At 35.4% G+C, this 17,549-nt stretch overlaps 3 protein-coding genes across 3 annotated transcripts in view; 2 read left to right on the forward strand and 1 right to left on the reverse strand.

The window, feature by feature from the left end:
* The window catches only part of LOC117779829 (potassium voltage-gated channel protein Shaw), a 34,854-nt gene extending 24,290 nt beyond the window's left edge, over nt 1-10,564 (forward strand). The window contains exons 3-11 of the mRNA XM_034616151.1: nt 369-501; nt 571-750; nt 823-1,332; nt 1,395-1,691; nt 2,420-2,629; nt 2,726-2,930; nt 4,431-4,715; nt 9,425-9,529; nt 10,005-10,564. Of these exons, the coding sequence (XP_034472042.1) occupies nt 369-501; nt 571-750; nt 823-1,332; nt 1,395-1,691; nt 2,420-2,629; nt 2,726-2,930; nt 4,431-4,715; nt 9,425-9,529; nt 10,005-10,564 (2,485 nt within the window). The remainder of the gene's footprint in view (nt 1-368; nt 502-570; nt 751-822; nt 1,333-1,394; nt 1,692-2,419; nt 2,630-2,725; nt 2,931-4,430; nt 4,716-9,424; nt 9,530-10,004) is intronic.
* On the forward strand, nt 6,297-7,334 carry LOC117780290 (microfibril-associated glycoprotein 4-like). The gene is made up of 2 exons (XM_034616749.1): nt 6,297-7,124; nt 7,186-7,334. The coding sequence occupies exons 1-2, from the start codon at nt 6,736-6,738 to the stop codon at nt 7,298-7,300; spliced, it is 504 nt and encodes a 167-aa protein (XP_034472640.1). The 5' UTR covers nt 6,297-6,735; the 3' UTR covers nt 7,301-7,334.
* Nucleotides 10,565-16,318: 5,754 nt separating the features above from the next.
* Nucleotides 16,319-17,201, reverse strand: LOC117780949. Its single transcript, XM_034617647.1, has one exon. The coding sequence runs from the start codon at nt 17,199-17,201 to the stop codon at nt 16,572-16,574; it is 630 nt and encodes a 209-aa protein (XP_034473538.1). The 3' UTR covers nt 16,319-16,571.
* Nucleotides 17,202-17,549: the final 348 nt, after the last annotated feature.

Below are 17,549 nucleotides of genomic sequence, written 5' to 3' on the forward strand. Positions count from 1 at the left end.
ACTAGAAAGCATTTCAATTAGCTGATTTACAGTTGTCAGTAGGATTTATATTCATATCTATTTTTTTTTTAATGCAACAAGATTAAAGAAAGTTGCCATATTTTATTCATTCACGAATTTAACATTAATTAATTATAATATTAGCTATACTAACAAAAATAAGATATAATTATGAAGTTAATGATAAAATAATTATTAAATTATTTTTAGAGATTTATATTTAAGTACTTATTGATATTTCTGCAAGTTTAGAAATTTAAATTTATCCTAGTTAAGAATTTAAATTTGAACCAAAAAGCGAACTCGATGGATATTTTGGTTTGATTCTCTGTTGGATTGAAATAATGGTATTATATTTATCATTTCAGAACTGGCAAGTTGCATTATCCAACAGACGTTTGTGGACCACTGTTCGAGGAGGAACTGGAGTTCTGGGGCCTCGATTCCAACCAGGTAGAACCATGCTGCTGGTCAACTTATAGCATACATCGTGACACGCAAGTGAGTAGATGCCAAATTCTATATAAATATTATAAATAATGTATGTTATTATTGTAAAATCGTAAACAGAACACCTTAGCCATATTAGATAAACTAGATATTGAAAATGAAAAGCCCACGGAGGAGCAAATAGCGCGTCTGTTTGGCTTCGAGGAGGCTTTGAGCAATGGCGAGCTTAATTGCTGGCAACGCTTAAAGCCCAAGATTTGGGCCATGTTCGATGAGCCATCAAGCTCAACAGGTGCCAAGGTACAGTAAATAATATATAAGTATTATAGATAGACATATATACATTCAATTCTATTTTCACTTGCCTTACAGTTTGTTGCTGGCATGTCGGTATTCTTTATATTTGTTTCTGTGATATCATTCTGCCTGAAAACACATCCTGGTTTTCGCGTGGATCTGCCCACCAGCTACAACGGTGACTCGCCCATTTCTGGACATGAGCAGCTGACGCCGACAATTAGTCAGAATGCGGCACAACAATCGCCACAATGGCAGTATCATCAGCATAGTATAACGCCACCTAGCGGCAGCATTGGACCCACATTTCGTGTCACAAACTACACAAGCTACAGCAGCGGCAATCTGAGTGCCGCCCAAGCCACGCCCATTGTCACGGTCAAGGGCAGTCAGCAACGTCAACGACTGAAAAGGAATCTGAATGGGAGCAGTCTGAATGATTTCATCGAGGAAAAGCTCTTGGGTCACAATGGCCGTCGGCAACATGGCTGGGTCGAGACATATGGACAACCTCATAAGGCCTTCTTCTATGTAGAGCTGGTGTGCAATGTGTGGTTCTTCATCGAGGTCATCATACGGCTAATTGTTGGTATCTCTATGACAATTCCATAGCAACTTAAATTAATCATCTCTACAAATTTTGACAGGTATCGCCTAACTTATGGCAATTCATTAAGTCTCCCGTAAACATCATTGACTTTACGGCCACGCTCAGTTTCTATACGGATGTAATGCAACGGATGGGCGAGTATACGGGCTTATTGGAGGCCTTCTCTATAGTACGCATCATGCGTCTCTTCAAGTTGACGAGACACTCGCCGGGATTACGCATTCTCATCCACACGTTCAAGGCATCGGCCAAGGAATTGACTCTGCTCGTGTTCTTCCTTGTGCTCGGCATAGTCTTCTTTGCCAGCCTGGCTTACTATGCTGAAAAATTGCAGGTAAATATTGGATTTTACATTTTTCATACATATTTTCGGATCCCTTCTTAGAAATGAACAAAAAATTATATAAGAAAGTGTACATAGCATCTAGAAGAAGTCACCTCAGAACCTCTTAAGAATATATTTATATTCATGATCACAGTTGATTGATAGTTGATTGACAGCTTTTAGCTGCTTGAACTAGATAATCCATTTATAAATCAAGCATATTTTTATATTGAATGTAAAATGATTGAATTGAAATTTATGTAAATATACATAATTTTCTATATATTTATAGTCCATCTCACATTGATCGGCACAAAGACTAGTCACAGATCAGTTAGGCCTTTTACACTTACACTGACAAATCAAGAATATTCGTCTGAAATATTTCAATTATTATAAAGAAAAATTCAAAAATTTACTCAAATAAATGGTCTTCAGATCAAGATATTTCTTTCTATTTTCCTTTTTTTATCAACTTTTTTTTTTCAATTCATTTTAAAGTTAATAATTTGTTGAGCAAACTCTGGACTTTGAACATCTTTTATTTGTCACTGTACCTTGGATCAAGCTTTAAAAAAATAAAACACAGAAAATGTTTGTTGATTTTATTATAAATGTGTGAATGTGTTGTGCCACAGGGTATGCTGAAAACGCGTACACTCGACTAGAACATTCTCACTTGTTTCCTTTTGTTTGCTCTTTTTCACAATTTCTTTTCTCACATTTATCTTTGGCAGGACAATCCAGACAACCAATTCAAGAGCATACCATTGGGATTATGGTGGGCTATTGTTACCATGACTACAGTGGGCTATGGCGATGTTGCGCCCAAGACCTATCCGGGCATGTTTGTGGGCGCCCTCTGTGCTTTGGCTGGTGTCCTGACTATTGCACTACCCGTACCTGTTATCGTTAGCAATTTCTCCATGTTCTATTCGCACACTCAAGTGAGTAATCCGTGCGATGTTCGAGACGCATAGTTTAAAGTTATTTGATGCTATTTAAGTTTTTGTTTCTCTGCCTTATTTGTTGTCTCTTTGCAGGCACGCTCCAAGCTGCCAAAGAAAAGACGCCGTGTTTTGCCCGTGGAACAGCCACGCCGCAAGCGAGAACCTCCGGCGCCGCATCGTGGCCGGGCCAATGCCATCAAACAAACGCCGCCCACAGTGGGGGGCGTGGTTGGCACCCACACGGTCGTGCAGGCACCGACGCCGATGTTCAAGGATGCGTTTGGCGGCGCTAAAATCGGTAAGTATTGAACTATTGTCTAATCTACGTAACCATGTGTATGTGTATGTGTCTCACTCACACACACACACACACACACTGTGCCACAACACGACGCTGTAGTTGCTGAAAACTTGTTTATAATTTGTTGTTGTTTTTCCTTTTCTTTTTCGTTGTTGCTTTTTGTGTGCAGCTGTTTAAAGCATCCACAGACAACACGACCACACGACAGACAACTCTTAACTGGGCCAAAACACAACTAACCACACACAGATTACAATTCAAATTCAAATACTCACACTTACACTCACACACCTACACTTATCCATTGCATGCTGAGCTCTTTGGTGTATGTTGTGCTCCTCAGAGGCCAAACTAATTTTATTCAATTTATTGTTTAATTATTTTATTATTTATGCACCCTTTTGCCTCAGACCACAAACTGCTCCCAGTTTCTCTGTCTCTGTATTCACCCTAGGGAGTCTTTCGCTAAATATGGAAATTTCGAAAGGATGTTTATTCATAAAGCATTCATTCAGCGTCTGGGAGCATCTAAAAATATTCACACTAAGTGCTTAGTTGGCCCATCGCCTGTGTTATTACAGTATTTTTTTATTTTAACAAAATGTGTGAATCTTATGACACTCATCTTTTATACTGGGAAAAATTACTCTACTGTAATCAATATGGTTAATAATATTTATTTTACTTTAGAAAAATTAATTGTAATTTTTTTGGGATAACTTCAAATTGTCATTGGGTTTAAGATCATTTTTAGAATTAATACAAAAGATTTTGTTTAATTTCAATTTTTTTAATTTTTATATTAATATTCGGATGAATCTTATTTTTTTATGATAAGGATGTATCTATAACTTTATATCTTTAGTGAAGGAATTATATAGAATTCATTTTGTTGAAAATCAAGTTTAAGATCAATTTAAATAGGCTTCTTTAAATATATTTGAAATTACAAAAGAAGCTTTAATTGAATTTTAACAATTTTTTTATGGTTATAAATTGTTTAAATAATACTTTAAGCTCAAAAACATTCACTTTTTTAAAGTATTGCAATTTAAATTAAATACTTTTTACTTTAGGCATTTGGAATTTTTAGGCAGTCTGTTGATTTGTTTGTTAAAGAGATTTACCATATATTATTTTCAATTAAGTTGATTGAAATTTTTGTCTTAAACATGCACACAAATTGCAATATACTCCATTTGGATTAACTTCATAAAAACTTCCTTCAATTAGTATGTATGTGAACGTGTGTGCTTTCTTTTTGTATATGTATACAATTACTATTGGAAATTTTGTATTTCTTTGCGATAAACCTGTTTGCAGTCCCTTAATGTTGTTTTCCCTTGATGTTTGTTTATGATTCTCCCCAAATTACATGATTCTATGTGTGTCTGTGTCTGCGTGTGTGTGTGTGTATTATCATATAACTGTAACTGTAACTGTAACTGCTAACTGTAAACGTAACTGTAACTCCAAATGTGTATGTGTGTGTGTTAGGCAATGTGAACGGCGTGAATGTCATTGGCCTGCATCTGCACAGGCCGCCGACAACGACCTGCGCGGCCAACTGCCACGCCCACACGCACGCCTATACGTACGCCCACAGTCCGAGCCATTTGCCACAGACAACGACGACGTCGGCGACGCTACCCGGCTCCATCGCCATCGCCAACGCCAATGCCAATGCCTCGGCCGGTGGCTCAACGGCAACGCTGACGCTGACGCCGATGCCGACGCCGCTGCTGGTGTCCGCCGGCGCTTCGTGCCCCACGTTCATCAGTTGTAAGTGTTGTCTTGTCCAGCGTTTTTCCCTCTTTCTCTCGCACTAGCGTTCACTCTCTCTCTCTCTCTCTCTCTCTCTCTCCGATTGTCTGTCACCCTTTAAGTACGGAATCGCATGCAAGCATGCACAAGGCATGACTTTTTTATTTTAAATTTTCTTCATTTTGTATAAATTTAGCATTCATCTGAAATTTCATTTTAATAGCTTAGTAAAAACTTTTATGGGCCCACAATTAGTGTGTGAGCTGAGGGGGAAATGCTTGGGGCTTGTTAAAATTTATCGCATGCTATAAATTTGAGTGCTATAATTTTGTCACTTGAGTATTGAGTCAATAAAAAAGTACAAACTTTTTATGTTGGTTTTTGCATTTTAAAAGCTTTTTCCCTATTCCATTCACTTATCCCTTTGAAGTCCTTAGACTCCTTACTTACATTTAATTTTAATTACAATTTTATTATGATAGCCAAATGCCTTTTTATGCCATATTTCAAATGGACACTTTTCATCTTGCCAAACTCCCACTCACACACACTCTTACAGAGAACCAAATCCTTTTGCTTCGTAGAAAAGTTCATTTACCGTCAAACAAATTGAAAAACTTTTTCCATTTAGTCGTCCAGCAAAGCTGTGGAAAAATTGTGTCCAAAGTGAAGGAGCCAATTTCATGCTTTACTCGATGCTAAAGCATGTCCAAAATTTAAAGCTTCTCAACGCTTTTTACTCAGTCGATTCTGCATTTTAATTAAACCAGTTAAAATACTGTAGTTCAAGTCAGATGTAGAAGAGTGTCAAGTTTTCCCAAGTTCCTAATGTTTTTCATTTGCTGATAAGCTTTACGAGACTGAAATTGTTGACGGTGCCGGAAATTATGAACCGGATAAGACTTGACGCTATTAAACAAACTGATAAGAGTGCGAGTACTCGTACTCGGGGCTATAAATCCCCAGAAGGTCACTGACGTCTTTTAATAATATGATGGCATTATTGGAGATAACCTTTGCACCAAGAAATGCAATTTTACTCGCTGTATTTCTATATATTTTACTCAAATATTAATCAGTTGAGTTTTATTTTCAATATTTTAACTATTAGAAAAAATTAACACACACATTATAATACATTGCTGACTCTTCTTTATTATTGTTTAAAATAAAATTGTATTTTGTAGATATTTCAAATAAAAGATTTAAATAAAAATCAATATTTCTTTTCTTTAAATTTTTTTTTCTTTAAAAGAGCAAAACCAGTTTAACCTAGAATATATTTACTTAATTATTGAAAATTTAATGAAAGAATCGTATAGGTATTAAATTTAGGAATCTTACATGAAATTATTCTGAAAACAGATCATAATGAAATCATATAACAAGTTTCCTTTTATGCGACAAAGGTCTTATACCCTTAAATTCAGTATTACGAGTATTTCGTAATCTCTGCGTTATAAAAGCTGCTTTCGATTGCTGAAATATATATTTTAAAAAAATTTGTGACAGTTGAAAGTCAAATACAAGACCGCGAGCAAGATTCTTTAGCTATTGAAAAATGATAAATTACTTTATATTCTGTATAATATTTTTGCTGGAAGTTTTAGGCACAAACACATCGACATTTAATGATGTAAATCTAACGAGATCTATACAATTATATGAAGAAAATATTAAAGTGAATGAAAGAAAATTATTGGAATTGCAAAGTCAAATCGACGTACATTTATCGAGCATCGATTATAACAAATTATCTGAATCAGAAAACAACATTTTCAAGCTTCAACATCATGAGTGTCAAAACAAGTTGCAGCAACAAACAGAAAAACATTTAATCAAAGTGAGAGAACAGGAAAACCGACTTAAAGTTCTGGAAAGTGATGTAGCCAAATACAGAGAATATTCTCAGAATCTGCCCGAAAACTGTTTACAATACATTGAGGGTACGTGGAAAAGACAGTTAATAAAAGTGAGGGATGTGGAACCCATATTCGTTCAATGTACGACTCACTATGCTGAGTACGGATTTCCTTGGATGGTGATACAGATACGGTTTGACGGCAGTGTGAACTTTAACCGAAGTTGGACTGAATACACACATGGTTTTGGACACATCGATGGGGAGTACTTTATTGGTTTAAAAGCACTCCATCTGATTACAACCTCCAGACCACATGAGCTGCTAATTTCAATGAAAGATTCACAAAATGTAATCCTGAATGCACATTATGATCATTTTGTCATAGGCAGTGAAGAGCAAGATTTTGCTCTTCTTGGTCTGGGACTATACTCTGGAAATGCTGGCGATACTTTCAGATATAATACCAATATGAAGTTCTCAACCTATGATAGGGATAACGATGAATATCGTTACAATTGTGCAGCTTCTTATCAAGCTTGGTGGCATAAAGCTTGTTCTTTCTGGTAGATTGATTGTAAACATTTTTAAATGATTGTATTACTTATATTCATTTTGTAATTTTAGTAATCTGAATGGTAAACCGCCGGTTTGCGATACAAGGGGAACACTTTTGAAGCAGGTGCTAATTATGATTCGACCGAAACCGGCAAATAATAGACAACTACTCGAAATAAATTAATCATATTATTAAAGAGATGATTATTAACTTAGCTTAAACTTTTATTTTTACTGAAGAATTCTCATATTTATTCGCACTTTCCGTAAAATGTAAAATTGGGTTACTTTCTTTTTGCGGTCGCGACATCTGAATTTTTGGCACAAGTTTCCAGCTAATTTTTTGTTTTTAGAGGATGAGGGGGTGTTGGTCTACTCGACATCAAAAGGGCCTAAAAATAGCAAGTAAATCATTAGCAGGCAACACTTTTGTAGGCGTGAAAGCATGGCAAGGTTTCTGGCGACTTCTAGTGGTCATTAAAATGGGCAGCGCACCACAAAATGTGGCACAGTGGTGCACATTCTCATGCAAACTGACGACCAGCAATTTAAAATGAAACTGCGACTTGCCAGGCAGCACAGGGAACTGAACACACAACTGTTTGCAAAACACATTAAAGACACCTAAAGGCATTTACAGAGGGGCCAGAACGCATCCTCAATTCCATGATGGCGCCTCTATTTATTTTTACAAACATCTGGGTGGTGGTGCGTGCTGCCTGCCAGCTGCAACGCAAATTAATTTCCATGCTCTTACTATGGGTATCAAACTTTCAATATAAAATATGTAACCTTTGCAAATAAAATTTTATATAATAAAGTAATTAATATACTGGAAGAAACAGTTTAAAATTTCATAGAAATGAAGCAAAAAACAAGTGTACAACTAAGTTCAATCTGAAAGTCCCATCTTACATTAAATTGGTTTTACCTTTAATATATAATTTTATGTAATTTATTTTTTAAAAGATGTTGTTCTTAAATTCAAATAAAATTTTTTGTATATGTCAAATGATTTTTTAAACTTATCTAACGTAACTATAAAAAAAAAATCTGCATGATTTTAGTGAGTGTAAGGGTATACAAACTTCAACACGTCGCAGTTAGCTGTTTGCTTTAAGCTTTCCAAATAAGCTCTCTGCATCCATAAAATGGGTAAAATGGGTTTAACAAAGCTATGAAAATGTTATGGAATTCAAAGAAAGAAAGCAGCGAATCAACAGTAAACCAACAAAAATTTTGACAAGAAGTTATGACATAAAGTAAATAGTAATTATCATATTGAAATAAATGCAAGTATATTTTAGGAAATATGCTTTGTAATTTTACTTATTAATTTTAGAAAGTCTTAACTAAATTTAATGGGAAACTCAAAACATAAAGATTCTTGACAAAGTCAGCAGTAAAGTAAAAGAACACTACTGACTGTAGTTCATGTTTATTTACTGTACTTCAAATTGTTGTGTTTTTGCCTGGAAAACCGTCAAGTGAAATATTTTCACACTTCTCGCCACCAACTTTGCTCTTATTGAAGGAAACATTGCAGAGCCCAAGCTGAAAGCGGTTAAATTTTTAATGGTTTCGAAAAGTCAAGATCCAGAGGGCAAGAGAAAAGAAAATTGCTGTGAAATAGTAACAGAAATAACAATGGACTCTCTTTTAAATAATATAGTTTGTTACAAACACATTTTTTTGCAGACAAAGAAGGCAAATATATAGCTTCTATAAACATCCCAAATTAACAAAAGTGTCTGGTAATATTAAATAATTATATATACTTTAATTATCATAATATCCCAAAGTAAATGTTGCATGTTGTAAATTTGTTGTGCTATTTGTTGTTCGAGTATCATTAAATGTTGCATTATTCTCTTTTATTCTCTTTTATCATAGGACCCTCAAAACCCATTGAATTAAATTTTTACTTTTGATTGCGCACTTATCAAAAATATATTTTGCACATTTTCACTTACGAGTAAAAACTTTTGCCTTTTGATGAATACAATATTAAGCATTCAGTGAAAAAATTGAAAAAAAATCATTTTATAACTTTTAGCCAAGCTTATTTTTTTTATATATGAAACTTTTATCAAATATTTTGTGAGAAGCGTATAGGAAAAAAAAGTGAAAAGTTAAGAGAATTTGCTGCGTGCTTTTTTTTAAGTTTAGCACGACCACGAAGGATTTGTGATTGTTTGCCATTCCTTTTGGCAAAGTTTCGCCTTTTGCTTTAACTTTCGTCGCGTTACATTGTTTACTTTTGACGCACAACTTTAACATTATCCTGGTTTCTGATTTGGCCTTTTAGCGGACTACTTAAGTGTGCCGACCGTGCAGAGCCTGCAGCCGAGGGCGGCGACCACAGGACACGATTTCATGTTGCCGCTTCAGCCGAAACTTGTGCCGCCTCTGGGTGAGTTGATAATTTCTGTGGGGCCGGGACAAACTTTTGATAGATAATTGCATTAAGTGAACAGGAAGGGAGACAGAGAGTTGAGCCCACTTGTGGCCCTTGGGGCACTGTAGCAAATAGTTTGAGCGCCATTGTGGAGAATGCCTTTTCAAACTGTCGGACAAAGGCGTTCTCAAACTGCAGTTGCATTGTGAGTTCCTATTCGTGTGTCCTCTGCTAAAGTTTGCCTGTTCCCGGACACTGATAACACTGTGTGGGAGAGGTCAATATTAGTACAGTGAGGGACGTAAGTTCACAGTCGCTTGCACAATGTGTGGCCGATAAACCAACGCGTTGACATGCGCTTTCACTTCCGCTTCCGTTGGCTCGAATAGCTTGAATGTTTCCGTCTCTGCCTAGCAAATTAAAGCGCTTGACATATTTTCAAAATGCCTTCTTCCCCTACTCTTCTCTTCTGTTCTCTTCTCCCACACAGAGCGTAAGGATCAGCATCCGTTGCAACTAACCGCGCACAATTTGGCCTCGGATACGCAACAACTGTATGCGAGCCACGCCCACAGAACCGGCACCGTACTGAGTGTGCCGCCCACTTTGAGCATGACCCACACCCAAATGCCGCCGGGCATGGCCAGCATGGGACAAAGGACACCGAATTTGAGCTATCGAGCAACGCATAGCCACACGCCTGCGCCTATCCAACAGCCAATTCCACAGCAAATTCAGCATCAAAGCACACCGATACAGGCGGCATCCATGGATTGCAATATCAAAATCTCTGTAGCTGGAGCAACTGCCACTTGCAAGGATGAGATGATGGCGCCCAAGGTGACGCTGCTCGAGGATCTGAGCGATGAGGTCAACTCATCGACGGATGATTGTGGTGAATGCTGTCTCGTGGACGATAGCGATACCTACGAGGCCAGCAATAACAATGGACCGCATGTCAATCAGGAAATGGAGCAGGACATCGCCGTCGCCGAAGACAGTGGCGACAGTTTCGGTTCGGCTGGCATTTACATAGGACCCACCCATTGATTTTTGGCCATCGAATGGGACTTTCCATGCTAAAAATGATATGTAAATATGTGCGTGTATACATAAGTATATGTATGTATGTGTATTGCTAGCCATTACCAGTTGGATAGTGACCAACAAAAGTCTGTAAACAACACCCATTTCTCTTTCAGTCGGACAAATCCAAAGCACTTTAGCAATGTTGCAGTTTTCTTACAAATCTTTTTCCATTAACAATCATATAAAAAAACCATTTCCTTTTAAGGCAAAGAAAAATGTATACTTTCGGAGGTCACTGTATATTCTTCTCATACAAATGATAGATAATCACCCTCCATTTCTATGGGTTCCTTTTAGTTTTTGGTTCAGGTTACCTCATTGTCATGCAAAAGCTTCCATTAATCATGACATTCTTCTTAACAATGGTCAATTTGTTGAATTTCTCAAGATTTATTGACTCTTTTGTCGACTGCTCAATGTTCCATAGATTATGATATGGTAACCTTATCCAAAAGCAACCATATATAACAAATTAAAAGGAGTTCACTTAAGATTTTCTCTTTTGCTAACTTTTTTCATATCCTTCTTTGGATAATTTATATCAAAGTGATCCTACAAAAATTCTATTAGATGTTACACCCTTAACATTTGGTAGTTTACAAGATTTCTTAAATTTTTTTGACGTTTATGAAGTCTAATATACTCTTATGTTTCATAGACATAATGTAGACATAAAATTTAGGTAGATACACATTTTTCTAAGAGCAGTTAATTTTAATGGTAAACTACAGCGAATATCAACCATATACAGTAAAGCTGTTGATATTCTCTGAACACAGTTTTATTTTGTTAGAATTCTTCAGCTTGTTTGAAACTCATGAGACTGCTGAATTTTAAACAGACATGATTTAGTAAATACCATGGGAACCATATGATAAAAGGATGAAGACCTTCGTTGTTTTTGTTTCTATAGGTAGCTGATCCGACTGCAACCATATGAATAAAGGCTGTAAGCCGTCAAAACTATGAAGTAAGCTTCTTCCAATTTGCCTTTCCTATAAAACATAACAAACTTTTGGAAAGGGCATTTAATATATTCGTATTGTATACTTGAGTGCTCTATTTATATCTTATGGTGACGTAGCGAGTTTAATAAATGTACGTTTTTGGTGTAACGCCCCTAACTCTTGACAAGCTAAACATGTCTTGGCCATGCTCCATGCTCTCCATTCGTACATTTGTGTTGTCCTTATAACTGTCATGTTGACAACTGTCATTGACAGAGATATATGTACCCCTACATACTCGTATCTCTGTTTGCTTGCGTCTCACACATCCGGCATGGTCTGGCTATTTTCACTGCCAAGACAAACGTCCAACTGGGACAACTGGGCAACAGGACAGTCGGACAAAGCAAACATATCATCCATATAAACGTGTCCACTTGCTGCGATAGTTTCTATTCTAGTTCCTACTTCCATTTTAAGGAGCATCCTTGTGTTTTGCTTGACACCCAAGGTGTTGACTGTATAAATCTTTGGAAATAACTTGAAACTTTAAATTTGCACACTTGAATAACCTGCATCAATTGGTATTCTTCTTCCCTCTGATAAAAAGTGTGACTCGGAATGTTTGTCGGACGCATTGACTGCCACCATTTCAATGAACTTACAAGTAAGCATGCATGAATAGTCTAAACGAGATAGCTCGACCAGCTTGTACCCTAGCTAACATATTCTTTACCATACAGTCAAACTTGAAACTAACTTGACTGAGCAACTGGCAAAACAAAAATTGAAAGCGCATTTTTTACTTTGCAAAGTTGAAGCTAGCAAAGTTTAAAATTAACTTTGATTAGCTGTAATGTAAACATAGTACAATCCCCATATTATTGTATGCTTGCCTGTCAAAAAGTCAACAGGGTATAAAAACTAAGTCGACTCAATGGCGCCGGATTCAATGACATTTCTTCCTTTTTTTCCGCTCATTCTGGGATTTCTTTTCTTTTCATTTCTCGCTTTTGCACAGACTTATAAATACACAAACATATACATATGCATATATATGATTACAGATGCGTAGCATAGCCAGTTGTGGGGTCTAATCGTCAGACTGGGCCGGTAATTCACTTAATTTTGTGGTTTATATAATCTTATTAACTTATATGTCAAAAAGTTCGTGTAAATAACCGTATGTGTGCAACATGAAAATGAAAAGAAAATCAATTGATATAAAAAAAAAAAGATAGAGATAGAGAAAGCGTTAAATAGAGCGTGTCCATATTAACTTATCTGAGGTTCAAACGTAATTTTTGGTCCAATACTTATAGTTTTTTGCTGTGCATGTGTCTGTGTGTAACTAATGAAAACTTTGAACACAATTCAAATGAAAACTATATTTGGGTAAAACGAAATAAACCAATAGGATTGTAAAAAAAAAATTATAGATAAATGTAAACAAACTTAAAATGGCATAGCAAAATATAGTAAGTAGATAAGAACAAATGAGTAGAAAGGCTCAAGTCTCGATACAAATTATTGACAACTTTTAATTAACCCTAGCTGAAGGCGGAAATTTGAATTTTAGACTAAAAACAGAGTTTAATGAAATCTTTTTAATTGAATCACAGTTTATTACGTGGTTCGAAAAGCTATTAAAAACTATAACAGAACATTTTACAAATTTGTTTGTGTCCGTGATATTTAATTCTGTTTAAATCTATTATATCTTCTTTGGAGGAAGTAATTCCGTACCATAAATGGAATACAATTTTGAAAACATCTTGAAAACGTTATACAGATGTTAAAATTAAAATTATCTACGTTAAAGAGAATTTTCAATTAAATTTATTGATATGTAATTTAATTGTGTTATTGCAAAGCAAATATTTAATTTTGATTCAATAAAATCAAATCTATGAGAACAAAATGTACCCAACCAGGAGGTAATACATTTAATAGATGTGAGAAACTTACATATAAAGTTCTTAAAATTCACCGGCTCCATCTAAATGAATCGAAATCTAAACAAGGTGAATTTATTATAAGTGTTAAACCAAATTTGATCATAAACTGTATATAAATAACAAAATATTGCATATAAGCAAAAACAAACTTATGAACACAAAGAAAACCAAAAATGATAAATAAACTGAATAAAAGAATTTCTAATTAATCTAAAGCACGATTTCAGGTAAGAGCTCGAAAACTGTATTTCCAATCGGAAATGTAATTAAATATTAATAATATGTTTACAAGAAATTCGAGAAAATTTTTAAATGTTAAAACAAAAATTAGTAACCAATTTTTTTTGGTACCAAATAAGAATTAAGCGATAAAAAAATATTAATATCAAATGAAAATGTTAATATAATTTATGTATATACAAATATACAATTTGATTGAAATATAATTGTGTTAATATATAAATATGTATTTTGCATGGCAAAAATCAGCAGAAGCTGATAGCTATGTATGTATGAAATTGCATGAGAGAAATAGCGATCATTTTGCAGCACTACTTTGCATCTTTGCCGAGCACTGAAAGCTGCAAAATAATAATTTTAATTATTAATATTTTCGATTCCTTACACATATATATAATAAGTATCTGCTTATTATCGTTGTAAAAAAACTTAGCATTTTCCGTTTTAAGAATCTGATAGACATTGCCTTTATTTCAAATTTCGCGCACTGCAGCAGCCTTTGGCAGGCTTGAATTTGTTGCGTAAGAAGAAGAGAGACGAAAATGGGTGCTGCCAGATTGCAGGCTGAGCAAAGTTGTAGTTTGTGGCTACTCTTGACACACGCTACATCGTTAACGATTACGATTAACTTGCGATTTACCAATTTATCAATTTTAATTAATTTTAAACAAGTTTATTATATTAAAGTTTATTATATTAAACTTATTTAAAATTAATTAAATTGATAAATTGGTAAATCGCAAAAAATCAGGATTAGTTCAGTGAGGCATTAATAACGTATTCTGCAGATAAGCACAGTGACTCAGAAAACCGAAAGTTGTTCATAGTTTCGTGTGTAATTTTGATACCCTGAGCCCATTGAAAATGGGCACAATCAACTTTATAAAAAACATGGGCCAGGGTATCCTACTGAGTGCTCGACAAACCGCGAGCGAAGCTTATCTATGGAGCCCCTTTTTTTTTTGGAATGTGTTGGTTTCCCCAAGAGTGTGCTAAACTAAGCGATTGAGAAGCACAGAGAGAGGCGACTGTAAAGCGAGCAAAAGATTAATGAGCAGCACCTGCCTGCAGACAAATTATATGACATAATTCACTTTGAGCCCTATTCGCATATGCTACTCCTCCTGGTCGCTATGCTCTCGGTTTCAGTTCCCCAAATCACAACCTACTTGCTCGCATTTAATGTATGTACTCATGTGCCTGTATTCGAAAGAAAGAAGGACAAGGTAATACACAGAGAAACCTCTAATCTTCATAAATTACCATGAAATTGGAAAACACAAATTTCGTAATTTATATCTTGCCCTCTTCCAGGAAATGTTGGGTATCACGTGGTAAATTGTCAGGATAAAGAAGGACATACAAATAATTAATTTGCCAAATTGCAAGATAGTAAAAACAAGTTAAACTAATTATATATTTGAGGATGGAGTTACAGATGGGTTGGTGAGTTAAGATATCTATTTAATTATTATTGAGCACAAGGTTTCGATTATACATAATTAATTAATATTAAAACAATATTGACATAATTAATAATATATTATAATAATATTTTTTATAAATAATAATATTTGAATTTAATTTGAATAGGTTAGCTGACTTGAGGTCTACATTTACCATCAATTATTGGCACTATTATTAATAATAATAGTTATTTTAAAGCCATAAAACTCCAACTCAATGTGGGAGATTGATTTATATATTCTTGTTATAATTTCTAGCCTCCTATTGTGAGCTAGTCAAATATAAATTTTCCCTCCAAGGTTGAGCCAAATAAGTAATCAAAGATAGCAGCTGAGTCCTGGGCCCGTTTCCAGCTTAGAAATTCAATACAATCTGTGAATGTTCTTTTACTTATTTTGTGATTGTTTCGAAATTGTTGAGCTACGACCATTTTATGCTATAGTCATGCGTGGTAACTGTGATTGACGATGATTGAGCGTTACACACACGAACAAAATAACCACAACAACAACAGCTGTTAACTGGTTACAATTTATTGTTGCTGCCAGCAATGTTGTGACAGACATGCTGTTGGATTAGATTATTACAAGTGCTGTTACTTCTGCTGCATCAGCATATAGAACATATTGGCAATTTGGGATAAGTGATAAAGGCAAGAGTGGTAACAAAGAGTTGCAGATGTGTTTATTAAATTATTATATCTGATAAACATCAAGTATTTTAATAAAAATAGACCTCTTTAAAAATTGAATTTAATCACAAAATCTTATTCCATAAAATATTTATTAAGTCAAGGGATCCTTTATTTAACCAGCCTCGATTCAATAAAAATATATATTTAATTTAAGGCAACTTACATATGTGAATTACGAACTGGTGGTATCATTTTTTTACACTTATGGTTGTTGGTGGTTGGTTTTAAAAAGCATATATCATTTTGATATAAGGCCCCACAGCAGCCAGATATTTACTTTACATAAAAAACTCATTGTATGAGGTGTTTCTTAATTGCTGTACTTGGACAGTAATAAATGTGGTTAGAGTCACAAATGGACACATCTTTAAAATAAACTTCTACAGGATTGCTTAGAAAAAAACAGGAATTGAAGAACTTTACTGGCACCACCCGCAGTTTTGCAATTTTTTGGTGGTGTCCTTGCAACGAAATTTATTGTTACAGATTGCCGAAATGGAGGGAACGAATGCATTGAGGAAAGTAAATTTCCGTTTGGTAAGGCATAAAAATCGCGCCGAGATCTGCAATCGCAATATACATTCCAAAGAGATACAACTGGCTGCGGGAACGGAAATGCGAGGCCATGATTTGTTTAGTGGCCCAAATATCGAGGGACAACACTAGTAGTCGTCCTCTTCCTCTTCCACATCTTCATCATCCTCCTTTGGCGGCTGGCGACATCGGTTATTCCGGCGAGGATATGTGGCCATCTTGCAGGCTCTCAGAGCTCGTCGTCTCTCGGAGCTATTCATGCGATAGATGCCATTCAAAATGCGCCAGAACTCGTTCCAGTTCCGTTTCAGCCTGCCCAAGAAGTTGTTCCCGATGTATATGGTGTCGGTGGCTTGCAGAATGAACCACAACAGCGCACCACTCACCACAGAGGTGGAAAGTCCTTGCAACCAGTATTCTAGCCTCCACGGTATACAGTCGCTGTTGGCTAGTGAGTAAAGCAGCTTACGCGTTGTTATAAACACCACAAACTCCACGTTACACCAAACAACCAGGGTCGAGATCTCGACCAAAAATACGCCTGCTATAATCTCAAATATTAGCTGCCAGTGCTTGGCCATGTGCATGTAATGACGCGGATAGAGATTCATGTCACACAAGAAGCAAAGGGTGGCCAACAGGAAGAGCCAACTCCCAATGGTGGGTGCAGGGGAGCACTGGTCCTCCGGCTGCTTGAAAAAGAAGGATACGCCGAGCAGCTGAAATAAGCCAGCAATACAAACAGACAACGTCTCCATATGCCTACGATGTTTACAAAAATTATTACAAAAATGAGAGAAAAGTTTCCACAAGTTTTAAGTTTTATTATTCTTAATATGCTTCTGTTATTCAATGACATAATATGGAGCACAAAGTTGACTCAAATATTTTATTTAGTCAAGTTCTTTAAAGTTGAATTGAACATATTAATATTAAGTAAATTATATTAATTAGATTAAAAGTTTTAAAGAAATATATTTAATGCAAAATAATTAAGAAAATAATTGGAGTTTTAATTATAATTAATTTATGAAAGTGATATCCATGTAACATACAGAATATATATTTTTCATCACAAAACAATAACAAAAAGTAGTTTTCTAGTG

The sequence above is a fragment of the Drosophila innubila genome, assembly GCF_004354385.1.
Source record: "Drosophila innubila isolate TH190305 chromosome 2L unlocalized genomic scaffold, UK_Dinn_1.0 4_B_2L, whole genome shotgun sequence".
Classification (NCBI taxonomy): domain Eukaryota; kingdom Metazoa; phylum Arthropoda; class Insecta; order Diptera; family Drosophilidae; genus Drosophila; species Drosophila innubila.

What these genes read in the sequence shown, in the direction of transcription:
- LOC117780290 (XM_034616749.1), top strand. Translation starts at nt 6,736, where the DNA reads ATGGTGATACAGATACGGTTTGACGGCAGTGTGAACTTTAACCGAAGT. An exon ending in CATAAAGCTTGTTCTTTCTG is followed by an intron (nt 7,125 to 7,185) that starts GTAGATTGATTG and finishes TTGTAATTTTAG; the next exon opens with TAATCTGAATGGTAAACCGC.
- LOC117780949 (XM_034617647.1), bottom strand. Translation starts at nt 17,201, where the DNA reads ATGGAGACGTTGTCTGTTTGTATTGCTGGCTTATTTCAGCTGCTCGGC.